The sequence below is a fragment of the Geotrypetes seraphini genome, chromosome 5 (genome assembly GCF_902459505.1).
Source record: "Geotrypetes seraphini chromosome 5, aGeoSer1.1, whole genome shotgun sequence".
Taxonomy (NCBI): Eukaryota; Metazoa; Chordata; class Amphibia; order Gymnophiona; family Dermophiidae; genus Geotrypetes; species Geotrypetes seraphini.
The window spans coordinates 27,668,903-27,686,640 of NC_047088.1; the positions used below are offsets into that span (position 1 = coordinate 27,668,903).

The 17,738-nt window shown below is 48.5% G+C and overlaps 1 protein-coding gene across 2 annotated transcripts in view; it reads left to right on the top strand.

Annotated features, from left to right (window-relative positions):
• Positions 1–17,738, top strand: part of CUL4B (cullin 4B) — a 173,680-nt gene that overhangs the window by 44,358 nt on the left and 111,584 nt on the right. For both annotated transcript variants that reach the window (XM_033946652.1, XM_033946654.1), the window contains exon 3: positions 5,890–6,005. In XM_033946652.1, the coding sequence (XP_033802543.1) occupies positions 5,890–6,005 (116 nt within the window). The remainder of the gene's footprint in view (positions 1–5,889; positions 6,006–17,738) is intronic.

The window sequence follows — 17,738 nt, forward strand, 5'->3', positions numbered from 1 at the left end:
GTTTCCTACCCGCTAACCAGTTTCTGATCCATCTATGCACGTCTCCGTCCACCCCATGGTTCTTCAGTTTCCGGAGTAGACTTTCATGAGGCACCTTGTCAAAGGCTTTCTGGAAATCTAGGTATATGATGTCTATGGGGTCTCCTTTGTCCATCTGTTTGTTAATTCCCTCGAAGAAGTGCAATAAGTTGGTCAGACACGATCTCCCCCTGCAGAAACCATGTTGGCTGGTTATCAGAAGTTCGTGTTTTTCAAAATGTTCATCAATTTTTTCTTTTATTAGTGCTTCCGCCATTTTCCCCAGAACAGAGGTCAGACTCACCGGTCTGTAGTTTCCCGGGTCTCCTCTTGATCCCTTTTTAAAGATGGGCGTAACGTTGGCTATCTTCCAATCCTCCGGAATCACACCTGTTTTCAGAGATAGGTTGCAAATTTGCTGTAGTAGTTCCGCTATTTCCTCCTTTAGTTCCTTCAGCACCCTTGGATGGATTCCATCCGGACCCGGGGATTTGTCAGTTTTTAGTTTTTCTATCTGTCTGCGCACATCATCAAGGCTCACTTCTATGGATGTTAACTTTTGTGCTTGATTTCCATTGAAGAATTGCTCAGGTTCCGGTATGTTGGTTGTGTCTTCGTTTGTGAATACAGATGAAAAGAACATGTTAAGTCTTTCTGCGACCTCTTTCTCTTCCTTCACCGCTCCCTTCCTGTCTCCGTCATCCAGTGGTCCCACCTCCTCCCTAGCCGGCTGTTTCCCTTTAACATATCTAAAGAACGGTTTGAAATTTCGTGCTTCCCTGGCTAGTCTCTTTTCATACTCTCTTTTGGCTTTTCGAACCACACGGTGACATTCTTTTTGATACTTCCTGTGCTCTCTCCAGTTTACCTCAGTTTTGTCCCTTTTCCATTTTCTGAATGAATTTTTCTTATTGCTTATCGCTTCCTTCACTATTTTGGTTATCCACGCCAGGTCTTTTATTCGACTCTTGTTGCACCCTTTTCTGAATCTGGGGATATATAGATTTTGCGCCTCGCTCACCGTGTCCTTGAAAAAGGACCAGGCATGTTCTACCGTCTGCCATTTTTGGGAAGTGTTCCTAAATTTCTTCTTTACCATTCCGCTCATTGCTTCGTAGTTACCCTTCCTGAAGTTAAAAGTTGTCGCTATGGTTCTCTTTCCTTTCAGTATTCCTACTTCCATCTTGAACTTGATCATATTATGATCGCCGTTTCCCAACGGTCCCACTACTTCCACTTCCTTTGCAGGTCCCCTTAGCCCATTTAGGATTAGATCCAGAGTGGCATTTCCTCTTGTCGGTTCTCTAACAAGCTGTTCCATGAAGCAATCTTGTACAGCCTCCAGAAATTCTGTCTCCCTAGCGCATCTTGAGCTTCTGAGACTCCAGTCTATCCCAGGGTAGTTGAAGTCTCCCATAATAACCGTGTTACCGCCTTTGCATTCTCGCTTCATCTCGGCTTCCATTTCTTCATCGATGTCTCCGGTTTGTCCGGGTGGACGATAGCAGGCCTATCTTTATTTCAGGCCCTTTCCTTCCTGGTATTTTAACCCATAGTGATTCTAGCTTGTTGGCCGTCTCCGCTGTGTCCATTCTTGTCGATTGTATGCTTTCTTTTATGTATAGTGCTATTCCACCGCCTTTCTGTCCTGACCTGTCCTGGCGATAGAGCTTGTACCCCGGCAGTGCTGTATCCCATTTGCTTTCCTCATTCCACCATGTTTCAGAGATTCCAATGATGTCTATGTCCTCCGCAATGATCATGGCTTCTAATTCCCCCATTTTGTTTCTTAGGCTCCTTGCATTAGTATATATGCAATTTAGCTCCTGTAATTTTGTTGCCTTTAATTCCTTTCCCTGTGCTTCGGTCTTTAGATTCTTCTCTTTGGCTACAATCTTTCTAAACTTCTCTTCTTGGTTAGTCGACTACTGTAATTTGTCCATTGTTTCTTCCCAGCCTTTTTTCCCCTCAGTATCTTCACTGGATACCTTTTTCCGAAACATCGACACTTGGTCGACTGTCGGCTTTTCCCTTCTTCTTAATTTAAAGCCTGTTCTATTCCTCTCTTGACATTGTTTGCTAGAAGTCTAGTTCCCGCTGTGCTCAGGTGCAATCCATCTCTCCTGTAGAGCTTGCTCTTGCCCCAGAATGTCGTCCAGTTCCTCACGAAGTGGAATCCTTCTTCCTCACACCATCTCCTCATCCACGCATTTATTGATTGTAGTTCATCCTGCCTTTTCACATCTGCCCTCGGTACCGGTAGGATCTCTGAGAATGCTATCTTCTGGGTCCTCATCTTCAGCTTCCTTCCCAGAATCTTGAACTGTTCTATCAGCGAACTTCTTTTGTAGTCCTGCTGACATCATTCGTCCCAATGTGGATCATTACTGCGGTCTCTTCCGTCTCCGCACCTTCCAGGATCTTTCCAATTTTGTTCACAATGTCCTTGGTTCTCGCTCCTGGGAGGCAGGTCACCAGTCGGTCCTCCCTCCCTCCTGCTATGTGGCTGTCCACATGCCTCAGGATCGAGTCCCCCACTAGGATCGTTGATTTTCCCTTCTTCAATGTTCGCTTCGGTCTCAGGTCAATGTCCTCTGTGTGCTTCGCTCTCTCTTCTTCTGGGCATCGACTGGTCAATTTCTCTTTGTGGGTGTCTTCTTTGAGGTCTTCTGCTTCTTGTTCTCCCTTCGATGTAGGTGTAGCTTCTTCTATCATCTGAAGCTCGTTCTCTTCCACCCTCCTCTTGTATGCTTCTTCAATGAATTTCTCAAGTTCCCTGACTTCCTCCTCGATGTGTCTCTCGCTCGTGAAATCTTCAGCTGTCCTGACTGGGTCTTCCGTGGTGTAAAGTCCTTCTAGTTCCTGTATCTTGTCCTCTAGTCGCTTGACTTCCTTCTTCAAGCTTTCCAGTTCCTGACACCGACCGCATACAGAGAGGAGAAGAGGAGCAGTGAGGAGAAAGGCAGCGTTTCACTGCTCAGTGGGGAGGAAGACAGCGTCGGTGCCGAGCACCGAAGAAAGGAGGCAGTAACAGCAGGAACCAGGCTCGGGGAAGCGGCGAGAGTTCACTCTGCCCCCCCCCCCCCCCCCCGCGTCAGAGGCAGCGCCGGACTAACCCTTAAAGGGGGAGGAGCCAACGGCGCCCAGCCGTTCGGCGCCCGGCGAAGGTGCGCGGCAAAGGCGCTCGCCTTAGCGAGAGCGCCTTTGCGAAGGGCCTCAAGAAGGGCCAAGTTACTACACCCAGGAACACCAGGGAAAGACTGAAAGGTACGGAAGAAGCAGGCGCAGAAGGAACGACACACACAAACAATGGTAAGGTAAGGTAGAGCAAAGGCAGTACACACAAGAAGAAGGCAAGAAGCAGGCACACAAAGAACAAACACAAACAAAGTATAGTAAGGTAGAGCGAAGGCAGCACACACAAGAAGAAAGCGCTGAAGAAAGCAGGCACACAAGGAGCACGTAATCTTAAGTGTTATCTTAAAGTAGGAACGACTATGGAAGCAGAGGGAAACCAGAAGATGAGCTTTCCAGTGTTCTGCACCGACTGTCAAACCAACACAAAATTAAATTTGAGAGTTTTTTAAAGTTCTTTAAGCTATGTATGAGTAATTGTAACAGGGGTGAAACTAAAGTAGATAGAATAGAATTGCAAATCGATGTGATGGATGAGCTTGTTTTTGAGTGCAAATGAGCTCAAAATGCAGCTCAATAGTCAACAAGCAAACATGCATTTCATCATCCACTATCTGCAGTTGTTTTCTTTTTTTCGATTTAAATTTCTGTAAGAACTGAAAATACAAGTTAGCAATAAGATCCAAATGGTAAGAAAGCCTCGATTGTTTTGTTGCTCAAGTTATGATAACTACAGCATTTAAAAACCCCTAAAATTACTTTCCATTAGTTTTCAAGAACCAATTATGTCAAAGAATATGATGCTTGTCTGGGTGGTTGTATCCTTATGCACGCAGACGCTCAATATTTATAGACTCCCTTGAAAAGAGACTGAGAGGGGGCATGATCGAAACATTCAAGATAATGAAGGGAATAGACTTAGTAGATAAAGACAGTTTGTTCACCCTCTCCAAGGTGGAGAGAACAAGAGGGCACTCTCTAAAGTTAAAAGGGGATAGATTCTGTACAAACGTAAGGAAGTTCTTCTTCACCCAGAGAGTGGTAGAAATCTGAAACGCCCTTCCAGAGGCTATTATAGGGGAAAACACCCTCCAGGGATTCAAGACAATGATAGATAAGTTCCTGCTGAACCAGAACGTATGCAGGTAAGGCTAGATTCAGTTAGGGCACTGGTCTTTGACCTAAGGGCACGATGGACCACTGGTCTGACCCAGCAGCGACAATTCTTATCTTCTTATGTCTGTCCCAGTGTATACTTATGAAGGGAATTTTAAAAAATAAAATCCAATAAAGGAGGTGATATTTTTTTGCCTTTGATTTTATTTTATTTCTACATATTACCCTAAAAATAAAGTACAGTTCTGGAATCTCTCATGGCATACCTGGAATCTCTTTGGTGCACACAGTTTGAGAGACACTGCTATAAAGAGTGGTTATCCCAAAGTGCCCTTTATATAAAAGCATTGAGTGCTGAATTTTAGGCACTGTTTATGGAATTTATCCCATGGTGTTGATGTGTTGTGCTGAGGCTTTCAGGCCACCCTCGACTTGGCACTTTGAGAGAGGCCTTCAGAGTAGGAAAGGAATGGACTACTTGAAGGGGTAAGGAGATGAGGTTACTTGGAGGAAGGGAGATGATCCCCTCTTCAATTCTTGTGTCAAGAAGAGGGGGAGAATAATATGAGGTAAAAGGGCTTGGGTTGTATTTGTGTGTATATGTAAGTGTGGGGCAGGGGGGCGGTGCTTTTCTAACTGTTTTATGCTTAGGGTTTCTGGATTTCAGGGATTCTCGTTTAGCAATTTGTGGAACCCAAAAGGCATTGTACATATCATCATCTTTATTTTCCACTGCTGACATTTTGTAGCAACAAACATGCACATGGCTGTGTTATAGCAAGTAATGGCAGTGGCAGAAAATAGGCATTGCCTGCAGCTCGGAGGTCCCTTTGAACACCATAGCTGGAAACTGAAGCCCTAGTTATTGTGAGCTATATTCCTGTACCCCTGGGGAATTTGTGTGCCAAAAACATGTAGAATTTTACATCTCCGAGTAAGAATCTCTTAAGTTTAAATTACTACTGAAAAATAGTGGTTGAACTAAATTTTAATGTAATATGCAGAGTTTTATAAAATTCTGCCAGGAATAACTTCTAGTGTGATTGCTCAGTAGTTATTTTTGCCATTTCTATAGTAAGTAATTGCATCTGATTACTTGTTAACATATTTTTAAAAGATTCTGCTCCCTCATGTTCCATCTACCATCGCATGTTAATTGATTTACTAAACCTCCACATACATTAAAAATATTTTGCAGGTCTAACTTATGAATTCACATTGTAGTACTTGGAAGGCATATACTGTAAATTAATCTGACACCTCATAATCCCACACATTTACTTTTTTTATTTAGCTCACATCTTTTTCAGTAGTAGCTCAAGGTGAGTTGCATTCCCCTGGAGGGTTTGTACCAGAGTTCCTAGAAGGTTAAGTGACTTGCCAGGAAATACAAGGAGCAATGGTGGGATTTGAATGGGCTCGGTTGGCAGTCCACTCCTCTAACCACTAAGCTGCTCCTCCACTCCTAGAGTTAGGTCTGTAAAACAGTTTGAGAGGAAGGAGAGAGTCTGCCTCTGCTTTTCTGTTTCTTTATGAAAATGCCATACTGAAATGCTAGCGTGCTCTTGCATTAAGAGGTTGCTTTCTTTAAATAGTGCATCCTGTTTGTGTAACTCTTAGATAAACCTAAATTGCCTGAAAACTATACAGATGAAACCTGGCAAAAACTGAAAGAAGCTGTTGAAGCAATCCAGAACAGTACATCAATCAAATACAACTTAGAAGAGCTGTATCAGGTCAGTAAGTGGTCATTTTCTGTGAAAATATTGATTAACCTTTTCCTATCGTAATAAATTTTACGTTGCGCTGGTTCCAATCGTAATTATTTTAGCAAAGTTTTGTATTATTCACCGTTATCATTTACGGCTATTGTAAACATAATGTAAATAAGTCATAAGTCTGTAAATTCAAATATTTTGTGTTCCTGGCTCTTTATTAATCCATACAGACTGTTTATCCACTGTCTATGTCATTTTTGGAATGTCCCGTCATCCGGGACACACGATAGGAAAAGGTTAAACGTGTTTCAGGGTTTTTTTAGTTCTGTAAAGCATTGTTGACCACTTGAGTTGCAAAACTTTTTTTTTTTTTTTTTTAATAAGTGCAGATACCAAAAATTGCCAGGTTATTTGGGGCTAGCATATGAGGCTTCAGAAAATGGCAGCTGGCAGTTTTATAGTTTATAGAATATTACTTATATTCCACAGATATGTTTTTCACCATTAAAATGCATAGAACAGACTTCCATTCCAGAACTTGTCTTTTCTCTCAGCTCAGCTGTCTTAGGTTTTCAGTAAATTCTATCCAAGGTGTGCATAAATATTTTTCATTTATGTTTGGTTGATTAGTCTTCTATGGTTATTAATGCTCTACCATTGTTTAAAATAAATCTTAATTACCAATTAGTTATTCAGAATTTCAAGTGCTTTATTGAGGAAGTATTTTTCTGTCTTTTCTGAAATTGAGAGCTTGATTTTCCCCAAAATTGGGGCTTAAATACAGTATATGTGGCTGAATAGTATTTTTGACTTGAGCAAATATGTGGAAGCTCAGTCTAATTTTAAATAGCAATGAGAATTATGCTTAGGAAAATCAAGTTCCCTATATGTGGCTTAAGCAAATCCTGGTTAAGAATCAAGTTGGTTTTTTTTTTTTAATGTTATGAATGGCTCTCATGCTCCTTTTCAGATATGGAGTCATTCATGGTATGTATGACCTGCATCTGGAATCGGGCCATGGAAGTACATGGAGCATCAAGGGACAAAAAGTCAAATGCCATATCTCGTTCTCCATATTGCCTCATGTAAAACACTTTCTAGTGTGAAAGGCATATGAGTCTTGAACCAGTGGGTTACCGTATTCACCTCTAATTACGAGTTGTGTAGAAGGCGTCATCTTCCTTTTTTGGCTCTGTCTTCTATCTGTGTTCTGTGCTCCTTAGTTTCTCCTTTAGCATGTGAGTTGAAGGTGAATTTCTGATCTGCTCTGTTTTTGGTTTATTTTCTGGCTGTTTGGTCTACTTTCAGAAGCTTTTTGGTGCTACAGAGGTCCCCAGATTCCCTGGGGCAGTTCTTCCTAGGTTGAGACACAGACCCTCACTGTAAAAAGTCTGTAGCTGGGAGGGTAACCCTGGTTCAGGGCACCTTCCTTGCCTGCACCGACTTTTTTTGTGGGTCAGGGGCTGTTCCCCCTTGTAGCAAAGCTTGGTCATTGCCAGAGCTTGAGCGTATGCTGTTTGGCATCCATGTCAGTCCCTGGGAGTTTATTGGTTTCTGGCTATGATTCATTCCCCCCCCCCCCCCAAAGATGTGCGAGGAGCTGAGAGGTTCTTCAGGTTCTAACACAGTCTGACTGGCAGCCCAAAGAAACAAACATTTGGAGAATTTTTGTATGTTTGTCTGAAGCAGTAAATCTCCACCACTTTCCAGCCTTTCTGTGAGCTGAAACATCACCAGTAGCACAACGAGTACTGCCCATTATTGTCTATGGGGCAAATCGTAGGTTCCTTAAATTGCTGTTTTGGGGGTTTGCTGGGGCTTGTATTCAGGTTCCCCACCTCCAAAAAACCCTTACCCATATTTTTTGAACTTCTGTTTAGCTCCTGTTATTTTGGTGCCGAAACGCTGCTACAGTGGCCATCTTGGATTTTTAGATCCATTTTTAAAAACCTTTGCTTGCCTCAAACACCTCAATTTTAATTAAAATTAACAGATATAGATTTCTCAGGCTGTTTAACCCCTGGTTCATGCCAAATTTGTGATGGATGGCTAGCTGAAGAGTGTCCTTATTCCACATGCCACAGCGCGCAATTAGAGAGAGCAAGAGCCATGAGTTTAGCCCCCTGTGGTCCCTCTAGTGCAGGGGTCTCAAAGTCCCTCCTTCCATAGCAAAGCAGCAGATGAATCCAGACTAGTGGGTATAGCTCACATCGACCAGCAGGTGGAGATAGAGAACTGATTAACAGTTGGCCTTAAAGCCTGGTGTTCCTTCTGTTGATTCAGTTTTGCTCTATCTCCCAGCAGGGACTGAGCTAGCCCTCTAGCTCCTGGATTCTGGCTGCTGCCGGAGATATTGGTGTTCGGTGGACTTCCTCTGTTGAGACTCAGTCTCTTCAGTAGGACAGGGGTGCCTGGCTGAGTGGTGCCGGCTTTAGGAGTTACACCTGGGCCCTCCCAGGTCCCTGCTCCACCCTCCCCTCCGTGTGATTGAGGGGTTCGTTTGTCCTGCAGGAGTCTTCTTTCTCTTTCTCCATTCCAGTAAAAAAAAAAAAAAAAAGAGTCGACTTCCTGTCTAGTGCAGAGCTTTGCAGTCTTTGCATTTGCTTTCAGTATACTTACCAGCTGTATCCTGGCGTCTGAGATAGCGGGTGCAACGTGGTGAGTGTATTCCCTGCCTTGTGGCTTGGGTGTCGCGTTCCCGAGTGTAGGAGTGGTTGGGGGCGGAGTCGGCAAGCGGCGGCGTTCGCCGCGTGTGAAAAAAAAAAAAAAAAAGCCGTGCGGGAACGCGGGATGGCAACGGAGGCCGGTCAGCGGTGTTCGCGCTGTGGAACGCGCAGAACACCGTCGGGCCTTTGCTCTGCCGAGTGTGAGGCTGCACCGGCAGAAGATGCCTTTTTGCAGGCTTGTGAGCTTGCTATTGCCCGGGTCAGGGAGGCACGGGAGGTGTCCCCGGCACGCGAGGGTGAGTCAGAGCTGCAGGGCTCTGCCATGGCAGTGGGGAGTTCGGCGGCGGTGGAGTCGGGAGCACCAGCGGAGGTCGCGGCCCCGCTCCCCGGCACGGATCAGGGCGGTTCAGCGGCTCTTCCGTTTGGCTCATTTTCGCCAGAATTCGTTATGCTGCTGCACCGGGCATTTTTGTTACAGGGTGCGCAGCCTGCCCCGCCGGTGCCGGTGGTCGATGGGTCCCTTCCGGTGCCCTCGACGTCGGCTGTGGTAACTGGTGGGACAGGCAGACCGGCTGAGGGCACGGTGGGGTCGCCGGGGCGGTCGCTGGTAGCAAAGAAACGTAGGCTCGCGACCGCGGAAGCAGAGGATATTCTGCCTAGGTCCCCTTTCTCTCTTCCTGAATCTTTAGAGGAAGGGGAGGTCCTGGATTGGGATGCAGTGGATCCCCCGGGTCAAGAAGTGGATGACCCGTCCGCTCTACGTTTGTTTCATAGAAAAGAGCTTTCTTCCTTAATTTCAAAGGCTTTGCAGGGGTTGAATATTTCGCAGGCAGATGCTGCGGTATCAGGTAACCCCCTGATGGCAGGTACCCGTAGATCACCTAAGTCCTTGCCGGTGCATGAAGCCATGCAGGAGCTGATCTCGGCGCAATGGGAGACGCCGGAGGCCAGTTTAAGAGTGGCAAAAGCCATGCGGCTCTTGTATCCGGTTGACCCGACTGAACTGGATAAGTTTAGATTACCCAGGGTGGACGCTTTGGTGGCAGCGGTAACCAAAAAGACTACCTTACCGGTGGAGGGGGGAGTTACGTTGAAGGATGCGCAGGATAGGAAGATTGAATCTTCTTTAAAAATGTCCTTTGAAGTAGCGGCGGTTACCTTGCAGGCCGCAATCTGCAGCTCTTATGCGGCGCGAGCATGTCTGCAGTGGTTGCAAGGAATGACCGATAATTTAATGGAGCCTGGGGGTTCTGTCCCTTCGGAGCTGGCAGATTTGGAGTCCGGCTTGGCTTATTTGGCAGACTCCTTATATGATATTATTAGGGCGTCTGCGAAACAGATGTCTCTTTCAGTAGTATCTCGCAGATCCTTATGGCTCCGGCATTGGGCAGCCGATGCTGCTTCTAAGCTTCGGCTGGTGAGACTCCCTTTTAAAGGGGGTTTATTGTTTGGAGAAGATTTAGATAAACTGGTGAAGGATTTTGGGGATACCAAAACTCAACGTTTACCGGAGGATAGGGCTAGGCCCCCGGTGAGGCCCTCATCGTCTAGACCGCGCTTCAGGGATGTTCGGAGATCCAGGTCTGGTAAGCCTTTCTTCAGATCGGCATCTGGTTCGTCCTCTGCTTCGAGACCAAGGTTTCAGCAGAGAGGTTCCTTTCGTACGACGCGACCCTCTTCAGGGCAGTCGACACGTACCCCAGCCACTCGCACTCCACAATGACGGGGGCTTGGCTCCCTCCGCCTTTCCCTTAGGGGGCCGGCTTTCGGAGTTCCGGGCGGAGTGGGCCACGATCACGTCAGATCAGTGGGTGTTGGACATTGTTCAAGAAGGGTACAAGTTAGAGTTCGCCTCTCCCGTCGTAGATTCTTTCTTGGTGTCCCCGTGCAATGGGGCGGCCAAGGGAGACGCGGTCAGGATGACTCTTCAGGGGCTGCTCGAGCTAGGGGCAGTGGTACCGGTGCCCCCGGAAGAGGTAGGTAGCGGTATATATTCCCTTTACTTCATTGTACCAAAGAAGGGGGGGTCCTTCAGGCCGGTGCTGGATCTCAAAAGAGTCAACAGGTTTCTCAGTGTTCGCCATTTCCGCATGGAGACGGTGCGCTCGGTTATTGCGGCGGTAAGACCGGGAGAGTTCCTCACGTCCCTCGATCTCAAGGAAGCGTACCTCCATATTCCAATCTGGCCTCCGCATCAGCGGTATCTGCGGTTTGCGATTCTAGGCCAGCATTATCAGTTTCGGGCAATGCCCTTTGGCTTGGCAACGGCGCCCCGCACCTTTTCCAAGGTCATGGTGGTGGTAGCCGCCTTTCTACGCAAGGAAGGGATTCGGGTACACCCTTACTTAGACGACTGGTTAATCCGCGCCTCGTCCAGACAGGAGAGTGTGGCGGTTACTCAGCGAGTGATCTCTCTCCTCCAGTCGTTGGGGTGGATTGTCAACTTTCCCAAGAGTTTTCTGTCCCCGTCGCAGTCGTTGGTGCATCTGGGGGTGCGGTTCGACACGGCTCTGGGGAAAGTGTTTCTACCCCGAGACCGGGGGGAGAAATTGCAGGCTCAGATTCGCCTACTTCTCGGGTCGGCCAGACCTCGAGTTTGGGATTATGTTCAGGTGCTGGGCTCCATGGTGGCGACTCTGGAGGTGGTCCCCTGGGCGCGGAGCCACATGAGGCCCTTACAACAGTCTCTGCTCTCTCGCTGGTCCCCTGCTTCTCTGAACTACAAGGTGCGTCTCCAATGGAGTCGTCGAGCAGCTCGCAGTATGCAGTGGTGGCTCCACGAGTTGCATCTTTGGAGGGGCATGCCGTTGGCCACGCCGGACTGGGTGGTGGTCACAACGGATGCCAGTCTGCGGGGATGGGGGGCCCAGTGCCTGCAGGCGTCAGTGCAGGGGATGTGGTCCTTCCAGGAGGCCCAGTGGCCCATCAATTTGTTGGAATTAAGAGCGGTCAGACTGGCGCTGCAGGCTTTTCAGTCACTGATTCAGGACAAGCCGACCAGAATCTTCTCGGACAGTGTCACGGCGGTCGCCTATGTCAATCGGCAGGGGGGCACCCGGAGTCCGCAGTTGGCAGAAGAGGCAAGAAATTTGTTTCGATGGGCCGAGGGGCATGTTCCGCTTCTGTCGGCGGCACACATTGCAGGTCACGAAAACGTGCAAGCGGACTTTCTCAGCAGAAATCTTCTGGATCCGGGCGAGTGGGAGTTGTCTGCTCGAGCGTTCAGCCTGCTAGTCCGTCGGTGGGGGTTGCCGGAGATGGATCTCATGGCCTCGTCCCGCAATGCGAAGTTGCCTCGGCTCTTCAGCAGACGCAAGGAAAAGGGATCGGAGGGGGTGGACGCGTTAGCTCTCCCATGGCCTCCGAATTCCCTTCTGTATGTGTTCCCGCCTTGGCCCATGATAGGTCGAGTGTTGCAGCGCATCTCTCACTTTCGCGGCAGAGTCATCCTGGTGGCTCCGGATTGGCCGCGTCGGCCGTGGTACGCAGATCTGATTCAGCTTTCGGTAGGCGAGCGGGTGACGTTCCAGGTAACTCCGGACTTACTGACTCAGGGTCCAATATGGATGGAAGATCCGGCCCGCTTTGGTCTTACGGCCTGGCTATTGAGCGGTCAAGGCTGAAAAAGAAGGGCTATTCAGAGCGGGTGATCGCCACCCTGCTGAAAGCCAAGAAACGTTCGACGTCAGCCTCCTATGCGAGAGTCTGGAGGATTTTTGAGGCATGGTGCGGTCGCCAGGAATTGGCGCCCTTCAAGGCTTCTCTGCCGGCTATTCTTGCTTTCCTGCAGGAGGGCGTAGAGAAAGGGTTAGCCTATAACTCTTTAAAGGTTCAGGTGGCGGCCATTGCCTGTTACAGGGGCCGGGTGGATCGCTCGGCTCTCGCGTCGCAGCCGGACGTGGTCCGTTTCCTCAAGGGGGTTCACCATATCCACCCGCCGGTAAAGCGAATTTGTCCTACATGGAATCTTAAACTCGTCCTTGGGAAGTTGCAGGGGGCACCTTTTGAGCCCCTGTCAGCGGCCACGTTGAAAGATGTCACTCTGAAAACAGTTTTTTTGGTGGCGATGGCTTCGGCAAGGCGAGTATCGGAGCTGCAGGCACTTTCTTGCAGAGAACCCTTTTTGCGTTTTTCGGAGACTGGGGTGTCGGTGCGTACGGTGCCGTCCTTCCTGCCGAAGGTTATTTCTTCCTTTCATGTGAACCAGAGTTTGTTCCTTCCATCCTTCCGGAGGGAGGATTGGGGGAAACGATTTTTGTCTTTACGGCTACTGGATGTACGCCGTATGCTTCTCCATTATTTGGGGGTGACGAATGATTTTCGTCGGTCGGACCATCTCTTTGTCGCATTCGCGGGCAAAAACAAAGGGATGGCGGCGTCTAAGGCGTCCATTGCGCGTTGGGTCAAGGACACTATTGCTTCGGCGTATGTGTTATCAGGTAGAAGGTACCGGAGCACCTTCATGCTCATTCCACTCGGGCTTTGGAAACATCTTGGGCGGAGTCCGGAGGGATGTCTTTAGAGGAGATTTGCCGGGCGGCCACTTGGTCGTCGGGAAATACTTTTTCACAGCATTATCGGTTAGACGTAGCGGCCCGTTCAGAGGCGAGTTTTGGCGCTGCAGTGCTGTCAGAGGCGGCATTGGAGTCCCACCCAGTTTGAGTTTGCTTTGCTACATCCCACTAGTCTGGATTCATCTGCTGCTTTGCTATGGAAGGTAAAATTATGGTCTTACCTGTTAATTTTCTTTCCTTTAGAAGCAGCAGATGAATCCAGAGCCCCTCCCCAAAGGCACTGTTTGTGTGTGGGGGGGTTAGTTGATTGGGTTAGTTGGGGCTATGGTTGGTAAGTGTATTATTTCATTGCTGGAAAAAAAAAAAATAATAATAATAAGAAGAAGAGAAAGACACATTTTCTACTGGAATGGAGTTTTGTTGCGGCTCATTCTCCTTTCGGGATGCTTGGGCAAAGTGCATAACTGAATCAACAGAAGGAACACCAGGCTTTAAGGCCAACTGTTAATCAGTTCTCTATCTCCACCTGCTGGTCGATGTGAGCTATACCCACTAGTCTGGATTCATCTGCTGCTTCTAAAGGAAAGAAAATTAACAGGTAAGACCATAATTTTACCTTGAGGGCCGCAATCCAGTCGGGTTTTCAGGATTTCCCCAATGAATATGCATGAGATCTATGTGTATGCACTGCTTTCAATGCATATTCATTGGGGAAATCCTGAAAACCCGACTGGATTGCGGCCCTCAAGGAGGGACTTTGAGACCCCTGCTCTAATGTGATGAAGTTGCAAGTGACTCAGTTTTTGGGGAAATCTCCCCCCTGGAGCCCTCTGACAGAAACTCACCATCTTTGATGACTTCTTTGGGCCCACAAGGAGACAAGGAGAATCTCTGCTGGTATTCACATGGCATCCTGATGTTCAGGTCTTTACCTCTGATTTTGAGAACTTATGTTTGCTCTCTGTATGGACTATCAGGGCCCATGTGTGCCTTCTGGGATCATGCCAGCTCTCATGCATGGAGTTTTTCCCTTGTAGTATGTGGCTTCCCCCCTGAAAGTTTCTCTTCAGGAACTGGAGGGCCAGTCTGAGGACTGGGATGACTGGGGGTCCAAAACCAATGTGTTCAGTTTTGGAGGCCATATCTGGTGAAGGATATAAAACACTTGAAGCAGTCCAGAAGGCAACGAACATGGTAAGGGGTTTGAATCAAAAGAAGTATGAGAAGAGACTGGAAGACCTAAACATGTACACTCGAAAGGAGGGACAGGGGAGATATGATAGACATTTAAATACTTAAAAGATATTAATAACCGAACCACATTTTTTCCAGAGAAAGGAAAATGGTAAAACTAGAGGGTATAACTTGAGGTTACAAGGAGGAAGACTTAGCAGTAATGTTAGGAAATTCTTTTTCACAGTGAGGGTGGTAGATGCCGGGAATGCTCTCCCAAAGGAGGTGGTGTAGAAAAAAACAGTGATGGAATTCAAAAAAGTGTGGGATAAACAGAGGATCTCTAAATAGAAAACACACGGTATAAATTAAAGAACTAAGGCCGATATTGGACAGACTTTCTTCTATACTGCAGGTTTCGACAATGATTCAATGCGGTTTACAATAAGAACATAAGAATTGCCGCTGCTAGGTCAAACCAGTGGTCCATCGTGCCCAGCAGTCCACTCACTCAGCGGCCCTTAGGTCAAAGACCAGTGCCCTAACTGAGACTATCTTTACCTGCGTATGTTCTGGTTCAGCAGGAACTTATCTAACTTTATCTTGAATCCCCGGAGGGTGTTTTCCTCTATAACAGTTTCCGGAAGAGCGTTCCAGTTTTCTACCATTTTCTGGGTGAAAAAGAACTTCCTTACATTTGTACGGAATCTATCCCCTTTTAACTTTAGAGAGTGATCATGAACAGTGGAATATAGATAAAGGGTAAAATGTCTGTTTTTCAAGCTATTAGGATCAAAGAGAAGAAATGGGTCTTTAGCATTTTCCTAAAGTTGAAATACTTGTTTCCAGGACAATGGCAAAGTTGTATCTGCTTACTCCACATTTTCGGGAGCTCTTTATCCTGCCCAAAGTGGATTCGCTGGTAGCGTAAGTTACCAAACGGACCTCTGCCTAGTGATGAAGAAGTAATTCTAAAGGTTGTGCAGGAACGAAGGGTGGATTTGGTCTTAAAGACTATTTGAGAACTGGGATCTGGGGCTGAAGGCAGCACAGTAACTTTGTCGTACATATCTGCCTTATTGTCTGGCATCAGGTAATGAAAACGGAGGAAGGCACCTACCTCCAGGTGCTAATTTCGTGGGGAATATGTAGCAGATTCTCTGACGTGTTTAGGGTCATGAACAAAGTCTCTGCTTATTCTATCTCTGCTGTGGATCAGGAAGTGGGCAGGAGATTTTGCTGTCAAGGCTACTTTGAGTAGGCTACCTCTCAAGGGCTGCACGCTCTTTGGCAAAGGGTTTGAATGATTTTTGGGCGAGTGTGGTGGATGTCACCCTAAGTATTTGACAATAGACCATGTGCCCCTGGCACGGGGAGGAGGGATATCATGGATCTTTTCCAGGTTTTCGATAGACTCATCAGAACAGAGGTCTGGAGGCTGCAAGCGAGCTCAACCCTCAGGCTCACGCACCACAGCAGCCTCCAAGATGTTACAATGACACCAGGCTAGTAGCTGAACTCCTGTGATAGGAGGAAGATTGTCGGCTTACTCTCACCCTCTGTTGAATTTATTTATGGACTCTTCTGGCCAGATGTCCAGAAAAAATGATTATCCCAGGACAAGCAGGCATGATATTCTCACATGTGGGTGACGTCATCTACGGAGCCCCGATGCGGAAGCATTTTCAAGCAATCTTGATTGAAGATTTAAGTTTGCTCTGCTGCTCCACGCATGCGTGCCTTCCCGCTCCACTAGGGGGCGCATCCCCTCGTGGTCTCCAGTTCAAAATTTTCCGCTGAGCCTAGAAGTCGTGTTTTTTCAGGCTCTGCCCCAACTGCCTTCTAGCACCGCGATTTTTTCTTATTTTTCTCAATTAAGTCACACTGCGTGAATTTTTTACTTGTTCCTACTTCGTTTTTGACCGACCCAGAGGCTTCCGGGTCCACGTGACCGCGTGGCTACTCGAGCCGTGGCCAGTTTTGATTCTATGTCCCGGCCTTTGACCGGCTTTAAAAAGTGCACCCGGTGCGAGCGGCTTCTTTCCATCACAGACCCGCATCGCCGGTGCATCCTCTGCCTGGGGGCCGCTCATCCAACCGACTCCTGCCCCCAGTGTGCTACTTTCCAGAACCGGGCCCTCCGCCGAAGAAAAGCCCGCATGGCGGATCTCTTTGCCGCCGACCAACCCTCTACCTCGGCCTCAAGGTCAGCCCCGGCCTTGACCTCGGCCCCGAATACCTCGGCATCGCCTCGAGACTCGAATCCGAAGTCCTCGGGACAACAGAAAGCCTCGGCTCTGGGTAAGTCCCCTCTTCCCTCTTCAGGTCCCGTAACAGCGAAGAAGCCAGCCTCGGGGACACCGGCGACGCATGGCGGAAGTCCCATGCATACAGCCCCGGTGAAGCCCTCCAAGCCTTCGGGCCGTGCCTCCACCACACGGGAATACTCTGATACGAGGTCGCCCCCGGTGGAGCGCACCGAGGCAGTGGACATGCCCTCGATGCTGTCCGTGCCCGTTTTCCAGGACCTACTCCGAGCGATGATCTCATCGGAGCTGTCAGCTGCAATGGCCCATCTACAACCAGCCTCTGCCTCGACCTCGACCCCGCATGTGCCAGACCAGCCTGAGCCTCGCCTCGAGCCACCTCGGGGAAAAACGCGCAAGCTTCGCCGCATCCCATCCTCCTCGGACTCCTCGCCGAGACACCCAAGGCGCTCTCCCTCCACAGACCGCCGCGGGGCAAAATGTCGTGCTAAACCGACGGAAACCTCGAACCGCCGTACCTCCAAGAAGGCCCGGGGTTCTCCCACTCTACGAGGCCGTTCACCTACACCTCGTACAGGACCGCTGAGGGTGACGGAGCTATCACTCTCCAACCCGCGCATCCTCCGAATTCCCTCTCGGACCGGGGCTCCGATCTGAGGTTTCATGCTTTCACCAAGGGAATCCGGTTCGAGGTCACCGATTCGACATCGATCGGTACCCTGAACCCCGGCATCGTCTCTGAGGGGCTCCTCGAGACGTCGGACATCCACGACCCCGGAACACTTTCACAGTGCTTCCCCGGTCTCGGAGCGTGGATCGGAGCAGGAGCCTCGATACTCGAGGGAAGCCTCCCCATCTTTCTCCACCCGACGGAGGTCTCGTTTACAGACCCCGCAAGGGGCCTCGGGAACATCCCGCCCATCCTTCTCTCGCTTTGTCCAGGATATGGGCCACGCTTTGGACTTGGACCTCCAGTCCGACTCCAGATACTCTTAAGGAGTACCTAGCGGAGCTGGATATGCCATCACTGCCCAGAGAGTCCCTTCGCTTACCGCCTAACCCGGTACTCCAACAGGCTTTCTTCAGGAACCTGGAGACCCCCTATATGGTCACAGCAGTACCCTCCAAAAT